Source organism: Cynara cardunculus (genome assembly GCF_001531365.2).
Source record: "Cynara cardunculus var. scolymus isolate 2C chromosome LG 12, CcrdV1, whole genome shotgun sequence".
In the NCBI taxonomy this organism is placed as follows: Eukaryota; Viridiplantae; Streptophyta; class Magnoliopsida; order Asterales; family Asteraceae; genus Cynara; species Cynara cardunculus.
This window is the reverse complement of record NC_037539.1, coordinates 2,057,257-2,076,029: the sequence shown is the minus strand read 5'-3', so window position 1 is coordinate 2,076,029 and position 18,773 is coordinate 2,057,257. Positions and strand designations below refer to the sequence as shown.

Below are 18,773 nucleotides of genomic sequence, written 5' to 3'. Positions count from 1 at the left end.
ACGAGAACTTTTAAATAGTTAATTTGATATTAATATTAATATAAATATACTTTTTCAATTTTTTATTATATTTTCAAATTTAATTTTATTAAAAAATAAAAATATTATCTTTCTCAAAACCACATAAACCGAATTATATCAACAAAGACAAAATAAAACGAAACATTAAAATGAAGATGTATCTCATTGCATTGCATTAGTACCCTTGTAGTATTTGTAAAACATGCATATCTGCATATAAATAATCGCAGATGTTTCTTCGATTCCATGTACATGCATGCATTATGCACGTATGCATGATGAACAGATTACTTGTATGAACATATGCATATTATACAGATGAATGGTTATCATGGTGTTTCTGAATTTTTTATTTCTCTCCTCAAGAGTTCTTTTAGAGAGTAATACGGAGATTTCATATATTCTCACATTATAATTTATCCAATTTTTTTGTTCTTTTAAACTATAACTTTTTTTCCTTATCTTTTACGAGTACAAATGATTAGTTTGCAACAAAAAGTCGAATATAATTGTCTAAAAAGTTGATAGAACTCATTTATTACGCTAAAACATATAGTTGTTATCATGCTAATTAAGTTGCAATATATGGTATGTATGGTATAGGAATGTAGAGGTCAAGGCAGTCGATCCGGTTTCATCTCATCGGACGGTTACGGAACCTCGGATCGTTGTACAAGCAACCAGCGAAATTGATCTTCTTGACGATGGCTATAAATGGCGAAAATACGGGCAAAAAGTTGTTAAAGGAAATCGTCATCCAAGGCATGTTCTTTTTCTTCGATTAACTATTAAGTTAAGAGTGATAGACTATTTATCACCGTATATGGTTTTTCGTTACGAACGGCAAGAGTTCGAGTCTGGTAACCGCAATGCGAGAGTAACAATTCTTTTGGGATCTGAGCCTCTTTTGCACAAACATGTCATTATTACAACAAAATCAGATTTATAGAACGTTAAAAATATCTAATTGTTCCAATGGACTGTATCATATGACTTAAGTTTATATGATCAAATGATAAAGTGTCATATATAAAAGTGTTACAATAAGTTTGTATGATGTTTTTAGACGTCTTAACAATCGTTTTAGGACATTTTAAAATAAGTTGTCATATCTAAAAGTGTTACAGTAAGTTTATATGATGCTTTTGGGACATTTTAAAATAAATCATCGTATTAGTTATTTTATAGAACATTTTGGAAAAATGTCTGATATAAACAAGCGCCCTATAAAAAAGATCTGTTTATAGGACACTTCTCAAAAGTGTCTTATAGAATAGCTAATATGACGCTTTATTTCAAAAATGCCCTAAAAAACTTGTTAAGACGTCTAGAAGCGTCCTATAATTTTATTACAATGCTTGTAGATAAGACGGTTTGTTGCTTGGTCTTATAAACGTAAGACTTATAAAACGATCTATTAGGACATTTGGATATTGTTGGCGTCCTATAAACTCGATCTTATTGTAGTAAACGCAAAAAAAGAAAATAACATCGTACTTAATATTCTTGCCTAATTTTGGTCGTTTTAAATATAATATTTCCTTTTGGTATTTTTACAAGAATGATGGTTTGATTGCAATAAAAGGTCAAATACTGAGTGTTCAAAAAGTCGATCAATCTAAGAGATTTGTTTATGTCTTTGGGTTATTTCGCACTTTGTCGTAATCCACGTGATCTTAACGTCATAGTGTTTTTGCAGGAGTTATTATAAGTGCACGAGTCAAGGTTGCAAGGTTCGGAAACATGTCGAGCGAGCGGCAAGCGACCCGATGGCTGTAATAACTACATACGAAGGTAAACACAACCATCTGGTACCAGTGGTTAGAAACAACAACCACGATACAACAAAGGAAACCGCTTCGCAATTAAGGCCTCATGGTCCGATAGGTCATCTACGATTGAAAGATGAACAAATTATGTAGCTGGTTCGAGCTATCCGATCATTTACGTTGATTTTAATTCGTAACTACAAAATTGTATATAAATTGTCATCTAGATACGTACTTGCCAATTCTTTTGTTGGTTTTGTGTTTCGAAGAGTGATCTACTATTGGAACCATTCTGTTTGTTAGCAGCTTAATGAGCTTAATAGGACATTAAGCTTATGCGTTCGGCTATACATAACTGTTTGGTAACGACTTAATGATGTAGAAAGTAGCTTATTCAATAAGCTTCTACGAAAGCTTTATGCAGAAAGTCAAGTTTTTTCTAAACTTGTCCCTCTAATTAAAAAACATGCTCTTTCCGTCTATAGAAAAATCCTCCTAAACAAAAACTTTCCGAATCTATAAAGACTTTAATCCAAATACAACTTTATATATATAGGACTTAATGAAAAATCAACCAAACAACCTCTGAAAAAGGTTAAATATCGTGGGAACATAATAAGGAAAAAATCATAATGTGGTTCGTTAAAAAAATCTATTTGAAGATGCAGATATGAACCCATAAGGATAATCTGTAACACCGGTTTACATATGTATCTTCAAATAGATTTCTTTTGTCGGATTTTTTTTCACTTATTCACATATGAACCTTCACTTTATACTTTTTCACGATATTTAGCTTTCTTATTTGAACCAATCCCTGTAGTGACTCGATTACGTTGGTAAAATCGATCACAATGCAAGAGATCACGGATGTATTTGGTGATTAAATGAATTCCGATAACCACAAATTATGTAAAATCATATGACACGATTGTTTTAATCCAGAATAAAAACGAATATCATATATACCCTTTTCCTCTCGTAATCAACTTCAAACGATAATGCTTCTCAGAAGCTTGATCAACTACATGTGCATTTGGGGTCTCGAGACCCTACTGCTGGTCAGCAAATAGGCGGCGGATGCACACGTTGTTTTCAGCCCGGATTTTGACTTAGAGGTGTTCAGTCATAATCCAGTATCTATACAAAGAACTGATAATCTTGATAGAGAATTAGAGTTGCTACAAATTAATCAATCATTAGTGGGGATTAAAATTCTAGGGATTTGACCATGACCAGAAAAGTCAATCTTGTTAAGTCTAACACAGCTTAAAACTTGCTCTGGTAGTTCTTCAGGATGTTGTGCCTAAAACCAACACAAACATATAGATTCAATTTGTGAAACAAGTTAAAAAATATATATTGTTTTGTCGATTCGATGCCCTAAAACCACTTTACCTGAATCGTTAAACCAAGATCGAGTATTCCGTGCTTCAATCGCTCTCGAAAAGCATCGAGTGCTTTCCTCGAAATGTAGCTGAATCGGTGTATGTCTAGATCTATCTCGAAGTAGTTATGTCCCTGCATAGAAGGTAGCCACAAGTTCAATTCGTATTCTGAATCGAAAAGGAAAGAATGATGTGGGAATATGTGAAATCTCATTGGATTACTCTCCAAAAGAGCAGTTGAGGTGGGGCTACAACATCCCCCGTGGCAGATTTTGACACTGATATCATGTAATAATATATAGAACCCCATTAGATTACTATCCAAAAGAGCATTCGATAAAAGAACAGGATTCCAACATATATTGAGAAGAAAATGTTAAAATCGAGTCAATGTGGGACCCACATGAAAAACTAGGAAAAAGAGGTTTTTCTTTTCACAATCTCATGTAGCTAATAAGGTTTCTAAAAAGCTCAACAAGAAGCACCATTCTGGATGGTCAGCAGATGTGAGACTCCAACAAACGAGATTAAAACACGTGAACGATAGTCATATACCGACCCGATAGAAAGCGTGTTGAGGGCGCGAAAGCACCGGTTTGTCGTTATAAGCGTTTAGAAGCTTTCTTTCTGCGGAACTCAACTGAAGATCCTCGGGGTTAACTACACCCGCCATTAGCTTCAATCTTTCTCGATAAGGAACCGTAGATTCTTTTGCAAAACCCTTCATCACTTCCATCTCATCCATCACTAGTCTCTGTTAGATATACAATTTAGAATGATTAATAATAGAAAACGACCATAAAACTCGATCTGGCGCCATTTCTAGAGTGCTAGTAGATCGATCTCAAACTCGTGTCTACGTTACCTGAATGCTTTCGCGAAAACGAGCAGATATTTCTTTATCAAAGCTTTCGGATACTTTGAAATACAAAACTAGACTGATGCCTTGGCCATCGGTATCGCCAAGAAATAACGAAGCAGGATATGTTGGCATCTGTTATAAAATAACTAATAAGATGATGTATTTCAAAAATGTCCTAAAAAACTTGTTAGGATTTACAAAAGCATCATGTCAAGTTATTGTAACACATTTACGTACTTAGAGTTAGACATATTTGGCATCTAATAAAGCCGATTTTGTTGTAGTATACTTAATTCCAATTTTTCCGAACCGAACCAAGCCGAAGTTAATCCGGTTTGATTCAGCTTGGTTTAACGTATGAAACAATGAAAACAAACCGATCAGTTTGGTAGAATAAACGAACTATAATACCTGTACGTTCACGATCAGCAACGAAGGTACTTTTTTATGCATATCGACGCAAGGAAGTTCAACGTGCTGAGCAATATGATCGATCTTTCTAGGACAAACAAACAGATCGATACCGATTGGAGTATAAGGACTATAATCTGGAGCCGGGTATTTCCGCTTATCTCTGCAGAATTGGTTTCTAGTTTAGTTCTAGTTTGTTCCAGAAACCAAAAACTTGCCAATAAAAACGATACCAGATTAAACATGCCTGAAAAAATTAACTCCCCGAAGCTTAAAAACCGAAGGTGAAACAATCGACCAGCTTCCTGGAGTTGGCTTATCGTTCATTGATCTAGGAATCAGAAGTCCCGCTCTGGGTCGAAACAATAATCTCTTCGACTCGCCTAGAAATATGTTCGTCAAATTAGCAATGCAAGATGTAGGATAAGTAATCTAGATTCATTACAATAAAATCGGCTTATAGGATGCCAAATATGTCTACTGTTTGCAGCTTAATGAGACTCACAGCTTATTCGGTCGCACACCATTTAGTAGTGGTGTAATGATATAGAAAATGACTTATTCGGTAAGCTTCTAAGGGGAGCTTTATGCGGAATGCCAAGTTTTTTTTTTTCAAACCTGCCCCTTTCAGTTAAAAAATACGATCCTTCCATCTACGAAAAAGTTCTTCCACAAACAAAACCTTTCCCAATCCATACTGACAAAAAATTAATCCAAACAGACAGCTTTATACATGCAGGACTGTCTTATAGGACCACACAGTTGTACATCATATCTAAAAGTGTTACAATAAGTTGATATTGAAATTTTTGGACGTCCAAACAAGTTTTTTAAGACATTTTTAAAATAAAAGTGTCTTATAAAGGATGCGTTTATAAGTTACTCCTCAAAAAATGTTCGGTAGGACACTTTATTTCAAATGTTGTATTGCATTAAGCCGAATCAGGAAATTAAGACTAGTTTTACTTACAAATTTCGGTTTTTTCATCTCCGTCTGATGGTTTCTGGTTCATAGAAAGCACTATAACAGTCGTTAAGCAAGAAAGATCGTTATCTAGAGTACTTTTATTAAAAAACGAGGACCCCTTTGAGTCCTTGTATCCGTTTCTGATGAAAAACTTCTCATTTTCAGTCCCATCCGATATGAGATGAGCTTCGTGTAGTCCGTTGTTGTAACCAGATTTGCCGTCAGAAAAGTGCGGTGCATTCTCGTACTGAATCGTTGTGCTATCTGGGCACTGATCGCTCGCATTTCCTAACGATAAGGAATCTAGAAACAACGACAAACGATCAAGTTTTAGATCATATCCAAGTTCCAAAAACACTACAATAAATTTGGAGGAAATTGACCAAAATACGTTCCAAAATCCTATTGTAACACCCTTTGGCATAATTTGTAATATACAAATCAGTTATATGACGTCCTATAAAACCGATTTTATTACAGTAAAAGTCTAAATTCTGACCGCATATATTGATCATGAGAAGTCGAAAGCGTTCATTACCTCCGTAGACACTGCTAAAGTCGTCATCCGAGTCGGATCCTAAGATACTCATGGAATCGAACCACGTCTCCTCTTGACAAATTGGTGCTAGAAGAAAGATATATATATGTATAGTTAGCATCAACCCGAGATCGATGTAATGCAAAATTACTAATCTACCCCTTCGAAAGTCCCTCAAGAAAACTCACCAACAATACCATCTGTAAGCTGTTCCACAGGCCTAACAGGGGCAGAAGAGGAAACCCTTCTTTGCCATCTTCCTGAACAGAAAAAGAATTTACGCGATCTAGATTTCTTGTACGGCCTAGAAACACATCCACCCATGATCCACGACGACTATAAACGTAATTTCACAAAAGAGTTAGCCCTGGATCCACGCAAGACGATCACATGAACCGAAAACAATAAGTGAAGACTCAAATTACTCGAGTTAAATACCTCAAGAACGATACAATTCTTGTTTCGAACGGGTGTTTTGTAGATTTCCAGATCACGAAACCGAAAATCCGATATAATTTGTATGCAAACAACATGAAAACTGAGATGAAAATGAAGAGATGGAAGGTTCTTATATGGTCAAAATCTCTAGGAAACTTGACCTACTAAACTGGTTCAGACAACTCATCTTGTCCAGAAACCATACAGCCACCTGCATACAAAAATATCAAATAAGAACTAGTGTTCTTTAGCTATAACTATAAACAATTAAGCACCATACCCCACATGATATTTTTGGTCTTCTGTGTCAACCACCATTTTCATCTCTAGGAAATGGTCTATTTTTACAAATTTGGTGTAAGATTTAGGGATTGATTGGATGTTATTTCATTAAGTCCTATATGGATAAAGCTGACTCTGTGGATTAATTTGTTTGTACATATTAGGAAGGGTCTTTTAGGGTTTTTTCATAGATAAGGAGCGTGTTTTTTAGTTAGCTTGAGCAGGTTTGGAAAAAAACTTGATTTTCTGCGTAAAATTCTCCTCTAGAAACTTACTGAATAAGTTAATTACTTTCTATATCATTAAGTCACTATCAAACAGTCATTATAGCTGGCCGAATAAGTTGTGAGCTATTAAAGTGCTAACAGAGAGGTGGTTAGTGTTTTTATTGGAATTATTTGTTGTCAAATTTGGAATTGGGTTTAATTAAGATTTTGTCTCCCCACCTAAGAATGGACGCAGTCTTGTGTAGTTATATTCACATTTTGGGTCAAAAGTAGGTTAAATGATACATTAAAATTAAAAAAGAAAGAGCGTTGATATTGATGTGTAATGATAAATTATGTTGAGTTGTATTTGGTAAGTAGAAGGGGGTATATTTAGAATCACCATTTCCTTATTCCATAAAAATCATAAGGGTGGTGTTTGATTGGTTTGAGTTTGAACTCTAAAGATCAAAAGTCTTGGAGGTCTCAGGTTAAAATCCAAGGAGAAACAAAAATCCTCTTTTGGCCACGGAGGTTCAAATACGGTGACTCCGGGCTACTCGCAAAACAGGTGGTCATCCTGGGCTTAGTCGACTCGCATAGCGGGTTAGATATTCAGATTAATGAAAAAAAAAAAAACCTCCTACGATAGATGCTCTTATCATTCCAATGTTCTTCAAGATTCTACATAAAAACCTTTATATTTCGAGTTCCTAGGTTACCCTTTTCATGTTTTAAAGATTGGAAGAGAATAACTGTTTCGACGTCTTTAAGCAACAACAAATTTTTCATTGCTTCATCCAATGACCTGAAAAAAGAAAACTGTAAAAACCCGTCTTAAACTTACAATTCTGTGAAAAAGGTATGTTATCGTCATAATTTGGAGCATCCTCCAACTACTGATCAAAATCACCATGACAGAGATAAATTATGTGTCACGAGGGTAGGTGGGTGGTACGTTGGAATCAAACCTCACACTCGTTTAACAGAACCACCAAACTAAAGCCTCGAAGACCTCAAACTCAATATCAAGATTATATGTCTAACATCTCCGCTCAACCGTACCAGATTTTGTCCATTTATCCACACTTCCGCTCACGGTAAGCTATGAGTCCAGTAAGCTTATTATACTACTAACCAAGAGGATCTCACAACATGACAACGTAATTCGACCGTATAACTAAACAACGATTCGCCCACATTGGATTTCGTGACCCGATTGTCTTTTAACTTTTGTATGTTTTCAAATGACTTGGATTTTAAAGTTTTAAAAGAACAAGAAAACAAATGGTAAGTTTGCAAGAAGAAAAAAAAGGGTGTTAAAAGGGTCTTAATCAAAAAGCACATATAAAATAAGAGAGATTGAAAGAGACATGTAGCAACTACAACAATCCCACAATCAAAAAAAAGAGAACCAATCATTTGAATCATATTCTTTTGTCCACATTCATGTTTATAGAAAATTATACATCACCCTAACAACACAAATTCTTAAATAAAAAAGGGTTTGGTGGTGGAATTTCCACCAAAATCACAACTTCATATTTAAATGTCAAATTAAAATTGCAATATATTTTTTTAATATCTTTTTTTAAAAAGTAATTATAGATATTTGGGACAGTTTATGTATTAATAAAAGGGTTGCTATTAATATTTGTATTTACATATATCTATCTTTATAGTAGGGGGTATGAATGTAATTTATTATTAATAATCATGAATGATCTGAAGTCATTGTAAGTGAACAACTATGACTATAAAAGTGCGTTAGGTATCCAGACATGACTGGGGATGATAGTTGTTCAGCATTTGGTAAGATACAATTGGTACAATGACTAATTTACTCCTAATGAGCTGTTTATATCTTTGGATTAATGTATTAAATTCTAATAAAATAAACTACAATATTATAAAGTTTTCGTTAATACGATTAAAATGATACCAAAATATGAAGTTTATCGATTTCTAATTTTTATTTTATACCTTTTTATATTATTTTTAGTCGTTAATATTTAATAGATTACGTAAATTAACCAAAATATAGGAAACGTATAAGTTTTTTTAAGAACAGTAAAGGGAAAGTTTAAAGAGAATAAAATACAATAAATAAAATTTAAAGAGTGGATAAAATATAAAGATGGTGTCATATTTGAAATTCTATAAAAGAATTAAATTTTATTTTGAAGGTATATTGGTAAAACATAGGTTTGTTCCACTTTGTTCAATGGGGTGAAGGGTGGAATACGTTGTTTCCTTTTATTTCTGACTGTTGAACATAAAAATCATGCAAAATGTGGAACAATAGTATTTGTTCTTTTTTTATTCTGTCACGTTCAATGTACTAAACATATCCTAAGGGCTTTTGTTTACTGACAATAAACACTGATAAAATTAAATATAAATTAAGTTTTGTATTTAATTACAGAAAAACATAACATTTTAAGGGAAGTTTATATTTAGTTAGGGGCTGTTTACTAACATTTTTACCGGTAAGCGCTTAATGGTAAAATTTAACACTTATCATTTACTTACCGGGTACGATTTTAGTTCACCAAAACGGTATCGTATGCAATAATTTACCCGGTAAGCGCTAGGGGTGAGCATAGGCGGGTACCCGCCCTTTTTGACAGAAACCGGAACCGGAACCGGCGGTTCTTGAGATATTGGAACCGGAACCGTAAACGGTTAGAGCGGTTCTTAAATTTTTGGAACCGGAACCGGAACCGCCGGGAACCGGTTCCGGTTCCGGGTATCCGCTTCCTAAAATATTAAAATTTTGTTATTTAGAAATAAAAAATAAAACGTTGCCAAAACACTAAATAAATAAGCAAGAATACAAATTATATATAATAATGGTTACAAATATTGTTTAACGATTACAAACCTAATAGACTAATGGAAAATGTTCAAAGTTTAACGATTACATACTATAATGGTAAATTTTCAAAGTTTAACGATTACATATTATGAATCCAAGTGAACACACAATTTTAAAAAATACGAATCATTCTATACGAAGAATTTCGATGAAGAATGAAGATTGTGCTTTCAAGATGTAAACCTAATATAAATTTGGTATTAAAAAAAAATAATTATTATTTTATTTAAAAATATCGGGTATCCGGCGGGTAACGGTTCCGAAAAAATTGAGAACCGGAACCGGAACCATTCTCAATCGGTTCCGTATTTTAGGAACCGGAACCACTCATATCGGTTCCGGTTCCGGAACCGGCGGTTCCAAGGCGGTTCCGGTTCCATAGCCGGGTACCCGGTTCCGCTGCTCACCCATAGTAAGCGCTTACCATGGTAAGAGTTGGCGCCCTCACTTGCCGTTGTCGGGTAAAACTCTTGATCCTTGTCTCCCTCTTACTGGGTAAGATTTTTTGTCCTTGTCATATTCATCTTGTAAGATAAAGTGACTTGATGTTCACTTATCCAAATAAGCGTTTAGTAAATGATCCCTTTAAATTTATAAATTATTATTAAAAAAAAACAATATATATATATATATAATTAAAAGAGAGTTGAAGCATGAATCAGGAAGGTCCAATAGTGAGTATTTGAAGAGGGTTCGGAGGCCCGCAGGCCGCAACCCCATATTTTAATCCATAATTAAAGGCAATCACTTTCTTGAAGTATTTCTTGTTTTTTCCATTTTATATAACTTTATTCTATTATTTAAATATATATTTTTATAAATATTTGTATTCCACCACTCATACAATCAATATTGTTTTTTTTTTCCCATAAACAAGTATATCAAATATTTAATAAATAGTTAAAAATTAGAAGAAAAAACGTATTTGAGAAAATCGTTGATTATCGATAATTATAACTGGCTCCGTTTATAACCCACCTTAAAGGATGACATTTTTTTGGCTCAATCAACAGCTGAAGCTAGCAGGGGATGGGCCGGGTTTTGTAATCACCGGCCCCGGTTTTTAGTAATAGCTCCCAGCCCCGGTTCTCGGTGGGTATGAGGATTAACATCCCTTCCCCGATCAAACCTCAGTAAAACCCCGGTCAAACTCTATGAAAAATATATGCTAGTTTGAGTCTAACGGAGATCCCCGTCCCTGGGACCTGTTTTAGTAGGAAATCCCGTCCCCGTTCGGGTCGGATGAGCCAGGTTCCTCACTTGATCGAGGCACATCACCATCCTTAGACCTCGGGGGTCAAACCAGACATGTCTTGTATTTCGATAAAGTCGCCTCATCTTTTTATCAACTAAATTATACGCCAAAGATGAAAAAAGAACATATTAATAAATGATAATCCTCTTATAAAACAAAGAATGATTTAAGAGATGCCATTTTTTATGTAATAGATATTTAAAATATTACATGTACATATTTTAAGATACAATTAAAATGACAACACATCAAAACATATGAAATTGTAGTTGAGATTTTATGATATGTTTCACAAAATAAATTAGACACCATCAACAATTATATTTATTTTCAACAATTAAAAAATAATAATATAATTAAAATAAAAAAGTAGATGGGGGGTGGGTGAGGGGCATACCAAACAAGGAACAAGCATGTCCATTTGTGCCAAATGACAAAAATATCCTTAACACATTTTTGGGGATAGTGGGTTTCATGCTAAACTATTTTATATAATAAAATTATATTTTTCTACTATTAAAATAAATAAATATTTTTTTAATAATTGTTTTACTTTTTCAAAACCATTATATAATGAACAATTTTAATTAATTATTATGTTTACTAGATATCCCTGGATTTTTGGGTCTAAGTAAACAATTAAATAAATGCAATATCTCAAAAGATATATGATTATTATAATTGTTTTTTAAAGAATAAATTGTATGAAAAAATAACGTATTTTAACTTGATTTTTATTTTGGATAATGTACTTTTAAACTTTTATTTTGGTATCTAAAATGTAAAGTTTTAAACATTTAAGTAACCGGTTGAAGACTAATTTTAGATTAAAAAAAATTCATGTCACTAACCACGTCAGCAAATAATACTAAGCGGAATACCACATCACTCACCACAATGAGCATGATAACCGGTTAATGTTTCAACCTGTTACCTGATTACTTAAATGTTTAAACTCTACATCTTAGGTATCAAAATGAAAGTTTTGAAAGTACGTTATCCAAAATAAGAATCAAGTTAAAGTATCTTTCTTTTTCTTACAATTTGTTCTTTTCTAAACAAAAATAAACTTAATAAAATATTATTGAGGTACAAGAAGCAAAATAGATTTTAAAATTTACCCAATTAGTTATAAATTTAAATTCCAATCTGTTACTTTTTATCTTTATTATCAGTTCAATCGACAAGTAAAAAAGCCTTCAAAACTCTTCATAGGTCATTAAGTTCATTAAGTTGAGTGTTCTTAAAATCACTACATATCTTCTTACTGTTGTTTTTAGAATCCAAGAAAGAAAGTCGAGGTGAACACAAGTTGATTTGTTGCTGCTAATTTCAATGGCCAAGTCAAGCTTTCCAGCAGGCGAGACAGATGCCGATCTACCTCTGTCAACCACCTCTTTATTTTAGATTTTTATCACTCTKTTTTCCATCAACGATTGCCACGTGAAAGCTCTAAGTCAAGAAGTCAAGCCAGCAAGAAAGTCCGAAAGTTAGAAGGTACGGTTTCATCATCCTAAGCTACCTCACCTCACTAAGTCCAGTCTTTGTCCTCACATCTACGGGTACCACAAAATAATCAAATAATCTTTTTGAACGAGGGACAAAAGGATTAATTAAGAATTTATCAAAAAATAAAGTTATTATTTAACATATTTTATTGCAGGGTTGAGTTTCGGTTAAATAGTAAGAATGAATCTCCACACTTGAATCAATTTTAAATAAAAAAAAACATTAGATCAACACTAATGAGATACACCAGATCAATTCTAAAGCTCAATTCATGAGTTGGTTTGAGATTAAAAATGATCGATGGTGCAAATCATTTATTATACTTCTCACCTTAACTCTTATTCTCACGTAATCTTTCATTTTTTTAATACATTTTTATATATTCATAAATATTGAATTTACAAAGAAACAACTACTACAATTATTAGTAGTATTTTTGTTCCTACTAAAAGACGTGTGTGTGGTGGGTTGTTATGGAGAAGCACCAATGCTTGTAGAATTCCCCCTCCAACCACCAACAAACGCGGCTTTGCTACTTTCTTTGTGAGTAAATTACGTTTTTAGTCCTTATGGTTTGTTAAGATTTGAGAAAATTTGTATTTCAAATCTATGTTAATTCCATATTTGGTATGTTAAATTGTTCGGATTTGAAATCTTATGATTTAATTGAAATCCTACAAACATAGGATTTTGAATCTTTAAGGAATGCTCGAGATTTCACAAGATTTCGTAGAATTGTATGCAATAAGGTTTTAAAATGTTAAAAACATTTATTTTGTAATAATTGATTAATAAAAATGTATTTTTTATAAATTATTTATAATTAATAGAATCCAATTTTATTTCAAATCTTACAAACCAAACACATAAATGATTTCAGATCCATTCCAATCCAAATCTCCATAAAATCTAAATCCCTACAAAATAATCCTACAAACCAAACGACCCCTGAAATTTGTTTAGTTTGTAAGATTTTAGATTAAGAGATTTAAAATTGACATCCATGTCAATTTCATGTTTGATTTAAAATATTTTCTGGATTTGAAATCCAAAACACATAGGACACAATGGTGTTTGATATTTAACGGGATTTTGTAAGATTTGGATGTAATAATATTTAAAAATGTAAAAACATATATTTTGTAATAATCAATTAATAAAAATATAATTTAATTATCTTTAAAATTTGTTTTTATGAATTATTTATAAAGAATGGAGTCCATTCCATTCCATATCGTACAAAGAAACACATCAAAAGATCCTTCCAAATCCAGATCCCTCAACGAAATCTAAATCCCTTAAAACCATTTAATCAATCAAACCAAAGACCCAATTCAGTTCCAAATCTTAGGATCCAAACACACCAAATATTCTAAATCATTTCATAAAATCCATATCATTCAAAAGCATTTTGTCAAACCTCCTGGAGTCTTTGTAACCAACCATTCAATATTTGATCTACCTAAAGAACCTAATCTCATCAAAGGTGACATCCAAGCTCGCATTCAAAAACCTTTTAAAGGGCGTTTGATTCACATAATTCCAACGGAATTGGATGATCAAATTTCATTCACACATTTGGTTACCTATACAAGGGAATTGAATTCCACACTCGTCATATTTCATAGATTTGATCATTCCATCACAACTGATAAGGAATTCAATTCCACTCCATCTCATTTTCTCAAAAAAAAAAAAAAAAAAAGTATCCCCAGTTTCCTACTCGATTTACCTAGACCCACATGATCTCCATCGGAACCACCGTTTTGAACCACAACCGACTACCACCATTATAAAAGGGGTATTTTGGTAATTTATCGTTTGTTCATTCCAATTCCTAAGCTACATTCTATCAACCGAACAAGCAGATTCCAAATCATTTAATACATTTCCTATCAATTCATTCCAACCAAACGTACGATCAAATTCCATTCTAATTCCTTTAAAGTTAAATCTTTTTGACAAATTCTATTCCTGAACCAAACACCCCTAGACTCCTTGGCTCACACTTCATCTCACAGAGGCACCTCCCCAAGCCACCGTCAGTATTTAGAATTCATGCATCTTGGATGGTCAAAAATTGGCAGTAATTATAGAGGCACGGGAAATGTGTCATACTATGAGATGACTATCTTAAACTAAAGCTGAAATATTTTAAAAATAATAAACACCATAGTCAAGCTTGGTGTATATCAGCATACGACTCGACAAAACAAAAACTTGTCGTCTCGAACGAAAATCAAGAAACAAGACAACCTTAATAAATTATTAAACTACTCACATCAAATTGAACCCCTAAAATACTATAGCACGTTCCATCCACTCTGAGTACAAATATGAACAACCCTAGTTGTAATTGATAGACTTTCATGCTAGTTCTTGCTCTGACATGAAAGTTCCATTTCAAGAAACGACAACGCACTATGATACTCTCTCTTTTGTTGAGCCTTATTTTAGTCTCTAGTTTGATGGTTGTACTTGCTAAAATTCCGATACATTCCATTTTGTTCCCATCCCAATCTTCCGCAACACTTAAGGGTTACTTCTTTCGTTAAGTCCAAATGCACCTTTACACTGTGTTCTCGAAGCCTTTTTTACAAAAAAAGAAAAAAAAAAAGGAAAGGAAAGGGAGGGGAAGTGGAAGAAAGTAAAAAAAAAAACTCGGTGTTCCCAAAATATTTTTAGAAGAGAAACAAAAGGAATCGGAAAGAAAGAAATCATAAGTTTCCTCCTAAAACTTTCCTTCTAGACATGGGAGGGGAGGGAAGGGAAGGAAAGGAAACAAATTAGAACCCTTTATAGAAATTATTAAAATTACAAAACTACCCAACCTTCCATAATAAAAAAACATATTTTTAAAAGGTATATTTGTAAAAAAAGACAGGTTTCCTTTCTCTCATGTTCAAGAACATGAAAAACTATTTTTTCTTTTCTTTTCCTTTCTTTTCCTTCTCTTTCAAGAACATAAATAAAAAAATTATTTTATTCCTTTCTTTTCCATTCTTTTCTTTTCTTTACTTCCCAAATTCGAGAATAAGCAATAAGGCGCTATGTAAAGATGCACAAAGAAGGCCAAGCCCGGAGGGCAGCCCAAGTCTAGCCCGAGAGCCCCCTCCTATTGAAAAAGCCCGGTCCAGGACAGGCCTCAAAACCTGATCAGGACCAAAATTATGGGGGCTGGTCCGGGCCAAAATTTTGGACCCAAATTGGGCCCTTTACAACCCCCCAAAGCCCGGCCCTAGCGTAAAAACCCAGGCCTTCTGCATCTCTAAGCAGAAGGAATGCATATAACTTGAATTACAAAGGGCACTATTGTTCTTCTATAAGAATCAACATGAGCATTTTCTCTTAAGTAGCGTTTGGTACGCAGACATAATTAGACGGGACAAAACTGGACAGGACAAGACAGGACAAGAGGGTAGGACTGAACATAATAGGATAATGTCTGGTGTTTGGTACGACTAGAACTGGACGGGACAGAACTAGACAAGCCACCCCAAAAGTTATTTGATGATTTTAAATATTATATAATAGTTATAATTAACACAAATAAAGTAAATAATTAAAGAATAAATATTTGTACATAATTTTCATATTTGTACCAAATTTGAATGAACAATTTGATATAATTGATTGTAGTGGTGGTGGTGGTGGTGGTGGTGGTGGTGGAAGTGGTTTTGGTTATGGTGGAGGTGGCCGACAGTAGTAGTGGCAACGGGCGGTGGTGGTTAGTAGCCGTCAGTGGTTATGGAGGTAGAGGCAGTGGTGCTTGGTAGACAACGGTGATTATAGAAGACATGAGGATGGTAGATTGTGGTGGTGGTGGCGGTTGACAATAGTAGAGGAGGTAGTTGTAGTTGATATAGTGAAGATAGTGGTGGTGGTGGTTATAGTGGAGGTGAGGTGGCAATGAATGGTGGTGGCCGATGGTAGTGGAGGAGGTTGTTGTAGTAGAGGAGGAGTTGAAGGTGGCGAACGGTGGTAGTGGTGGTGGGCTGGTGGCAATGGATGGTGGTCGACTATGGTAAAGGTGGCAATGGACTTGGTGGACGGTGGTTGTAGAGGCGGTGGAAGATGTAGTGGAAGAAGAAGTGGCCGTCAGTGACCGCCGGTAGTGGCGGCAATCGCCGAAACTAGCGGTGATGACCATCAAAATAAATACCATATTAAGATTATATATCAAACTAAGGTAGATTAGTAATATTTTAGTTTCTTACTCATTTTTGTCCCACCTTGTTCCACCTATTTTGGTGGAACAAGAGAAAACCTCTTTTGTCCCAAGTTGTCCCACCTTGTTTGTCTTTGTCCCATGTCGCGCCAAACGTGGGACAATGAGTTCTTATTCTGTCCCATGCTGCGCCAAACGTGGGACAGTGGATTGTCTCGTTCTGTCATGTCCCGTCCCATGTACCAAACGCAGCCTTACAGTCGCATGGCATTCCATTTCACGATATTCCTACCTCATGTTACAAGCCTGTGGAAATCTATAACTTAACAACTCTAATGGCATCAAGCCTCGGTTCAACTCTAAAAAGCAGTCCAAATCGAGTTCTAATAACAAGTCTCCATTTGATCATCAGTTTTCCTACTAACTGTTTACTTTGATTTAGGAATAGTACTTGAAAGTTGAATCTTTTATAACCTATCCTACACCCCATTATGCAAGAAGATCATTTCCTTAAAAAGCGAACGATTTGCATTATTCATTTACAATCTACTTAAAGAACACAAATTATCATATCAACTATAAAATGATGACAGATTTTTATACACAAAAAGCACAAGAAATCGAATATATTACAGAAAAAGTAAACAAGAAACCTGTAATCAGCAGTGAGAAAAGAACCAACTTTAGCTCAATCATCAAGCTGAGACAACGGTAACAACATGAGGAACCTTTGCATCATCGAAAGGCAGACTAACGTACTCACGAGCAAACTCTTCGGCAATCTCGATAGCCAATTCTCCATGTAAAGCCTTACAGTACATATACAACACAGTATTAGCTGCAGTATAATGAAGCAATAAGAATGTCAAAATGCTCAAGAACCCCGACGTTATAATCGTCTGCGAGACGAAATCCCAGCTTCTCCATTCATCAATGGTGCCAAAATCCAACAAACTATTGGAGGCCATCCACACCCAAAACCCAATCTGAACTCCAAAAACCAAAATCAATGATAACGAAACAGATCTCATCCCGTTAACTAAATACGAACTTCTCCACAAGGGCTCAAACCCCCATTTCGATTCGGTAACAGCAACAACAGAAGCTAATCCCCAATTCACTTGGAAATAAACCATTATCAAACTCAAAGCGACACCGAGAAATGCACAAAACCAGAAGAAATAACTCGAGTTATAGTCGATTACAAACCCTAGGTTTTGGGCTAACTTGATAATTACCACAACAAACATTAGAAAACTCAGAGATATCAGAAAAATGAAAAACTTAGCTGCAATTGCGGTCGAAACGAGAGGGAAGAAAGAGAAGATTATGGATTTGATAGCAGGGAGAAACTTCACCGGTCTGCCATAGAAACCGTGGTATGTGCTGTGGGTAATTGTGGCTAGGGCACAGATGGAGAGAAGGTAGACCACGAAAGTGTAGACGATAGGAAAAATTAGGGTTCGTGGCGACTTTAGAGTATAATCGCCGGCGCTGAAAACGACGTCGGGTCGGGTTTGGGGGAGGCAGGCGGTGGGGAAGATGACGATAGAGCAAGATAGAGGGAGGAGGAAGAGGAGGGATAAAGCAAGGAAGTGGCGGGAGTGAGCGTTGACGATTCGCTTTGACTCCGATAGAACGCCACAGAGGTTTAGAGTGTGCGCCGGTGTCATCGCCATGGCGGAAGATACGGCGACGGTGTTGGTGTTGGCGTCGACCGGAGTACGGATGAAATGAGCGCGGCGGAGACGATGGAGAGAATGATTTGATTAGACTGACTTTTCCGGTTTCGGATCGGTGGCGGTTAAAGGATTTATTTTCAAACATTTGACGTTTTCTAGAATGGCCGAGAAAGGTCGTATAGATCATAAAATATTTGGGTTACTTCGTCAAATAAAACTCATACATGTATCTATATTTATGGTATTGTTTATTGATGTATATTATTTAAGATTTTTGATTATAATTAATTTTACGTAAGTATAATTTATTAAATTTTCATTTTAAATTTATGTAACTAATTGCGTATAAACATAATTAAATACAAGATAAACATCCATTTTAAATATATAAAATCTAAA

At 34.6% G+C, this 18,773-nt stretch overlaps 3 protein-coding genes across 3 annotated transcripts in view; 1 reads left to right on the top strand and 2 right to left on the bottom strand.

The window, feature by feature from the left end:
- Nucleotides 1–2,080, top strand: part of LOC112522737 (probable WRKY transcription factor 4) — a 5,788-nt gene extending 3,708 nt beyond the window's left edge. The window contains exons 3-4 of the mRNA XM_025132038.1: nt 625–783; nt 1,721–2,080. Of these exons, the coding sequence (XP_024987806.1) occupies nt 625–783; nt 1,721–1,943 (382 nt within the window). The 3' untranslated portion in view covers nt 1,944–2,080. The remainder of the gene's footprint in view (nt 1–624; nt 784–1,720) is intronic.
- A 788-nt stretch (nt 2,081–2,868) lies between these two features.
- LOC112522736 lies at nt 2,869–6,518 on the bottom strand. The gene is made up of 10 exons (XM_025132037.1): nt 6,395–6,518; nt 6,145–6,292; nt 5,957–6,043; nt 5,422–5,721; nt 4,699–4,834; nt 4,452–4,614; nt 4,044–4,172; nt 3,738–3,932; nt 3,189–3,311; nt 2,869–3,096 (listed from the first exon to the last, which is right to left on the bottom strand). Exons 2-10 carry the CDS (start codon nt 6,278–6,280, stop codon nt 2,983–2,985), a joined length of 1,383 nt encoding a protein of 460 aa, XP_024987805.1. The 5' UTR covers nt 6,281–6,292; nt 6,395–6,518; the 3' UTR covers nt 2,869–2,982.
- Nucleotides 6,519–17,387: 10,869 nt separating this feature from the next.
- On the bottom strand, nt 17,388–18,371 carry LOC112522735. Its single transcript, XM_025132036.1, has one exon. It carries the CDS (start codon nt 18,369–18,371, stop codon nt 17,388–17,390), a length of 984 nt encoding a protein of 327 aa, XP_024987804.1.
- Nucleotides 18,372–18,773: the final 402 nt, after the last annotated feature.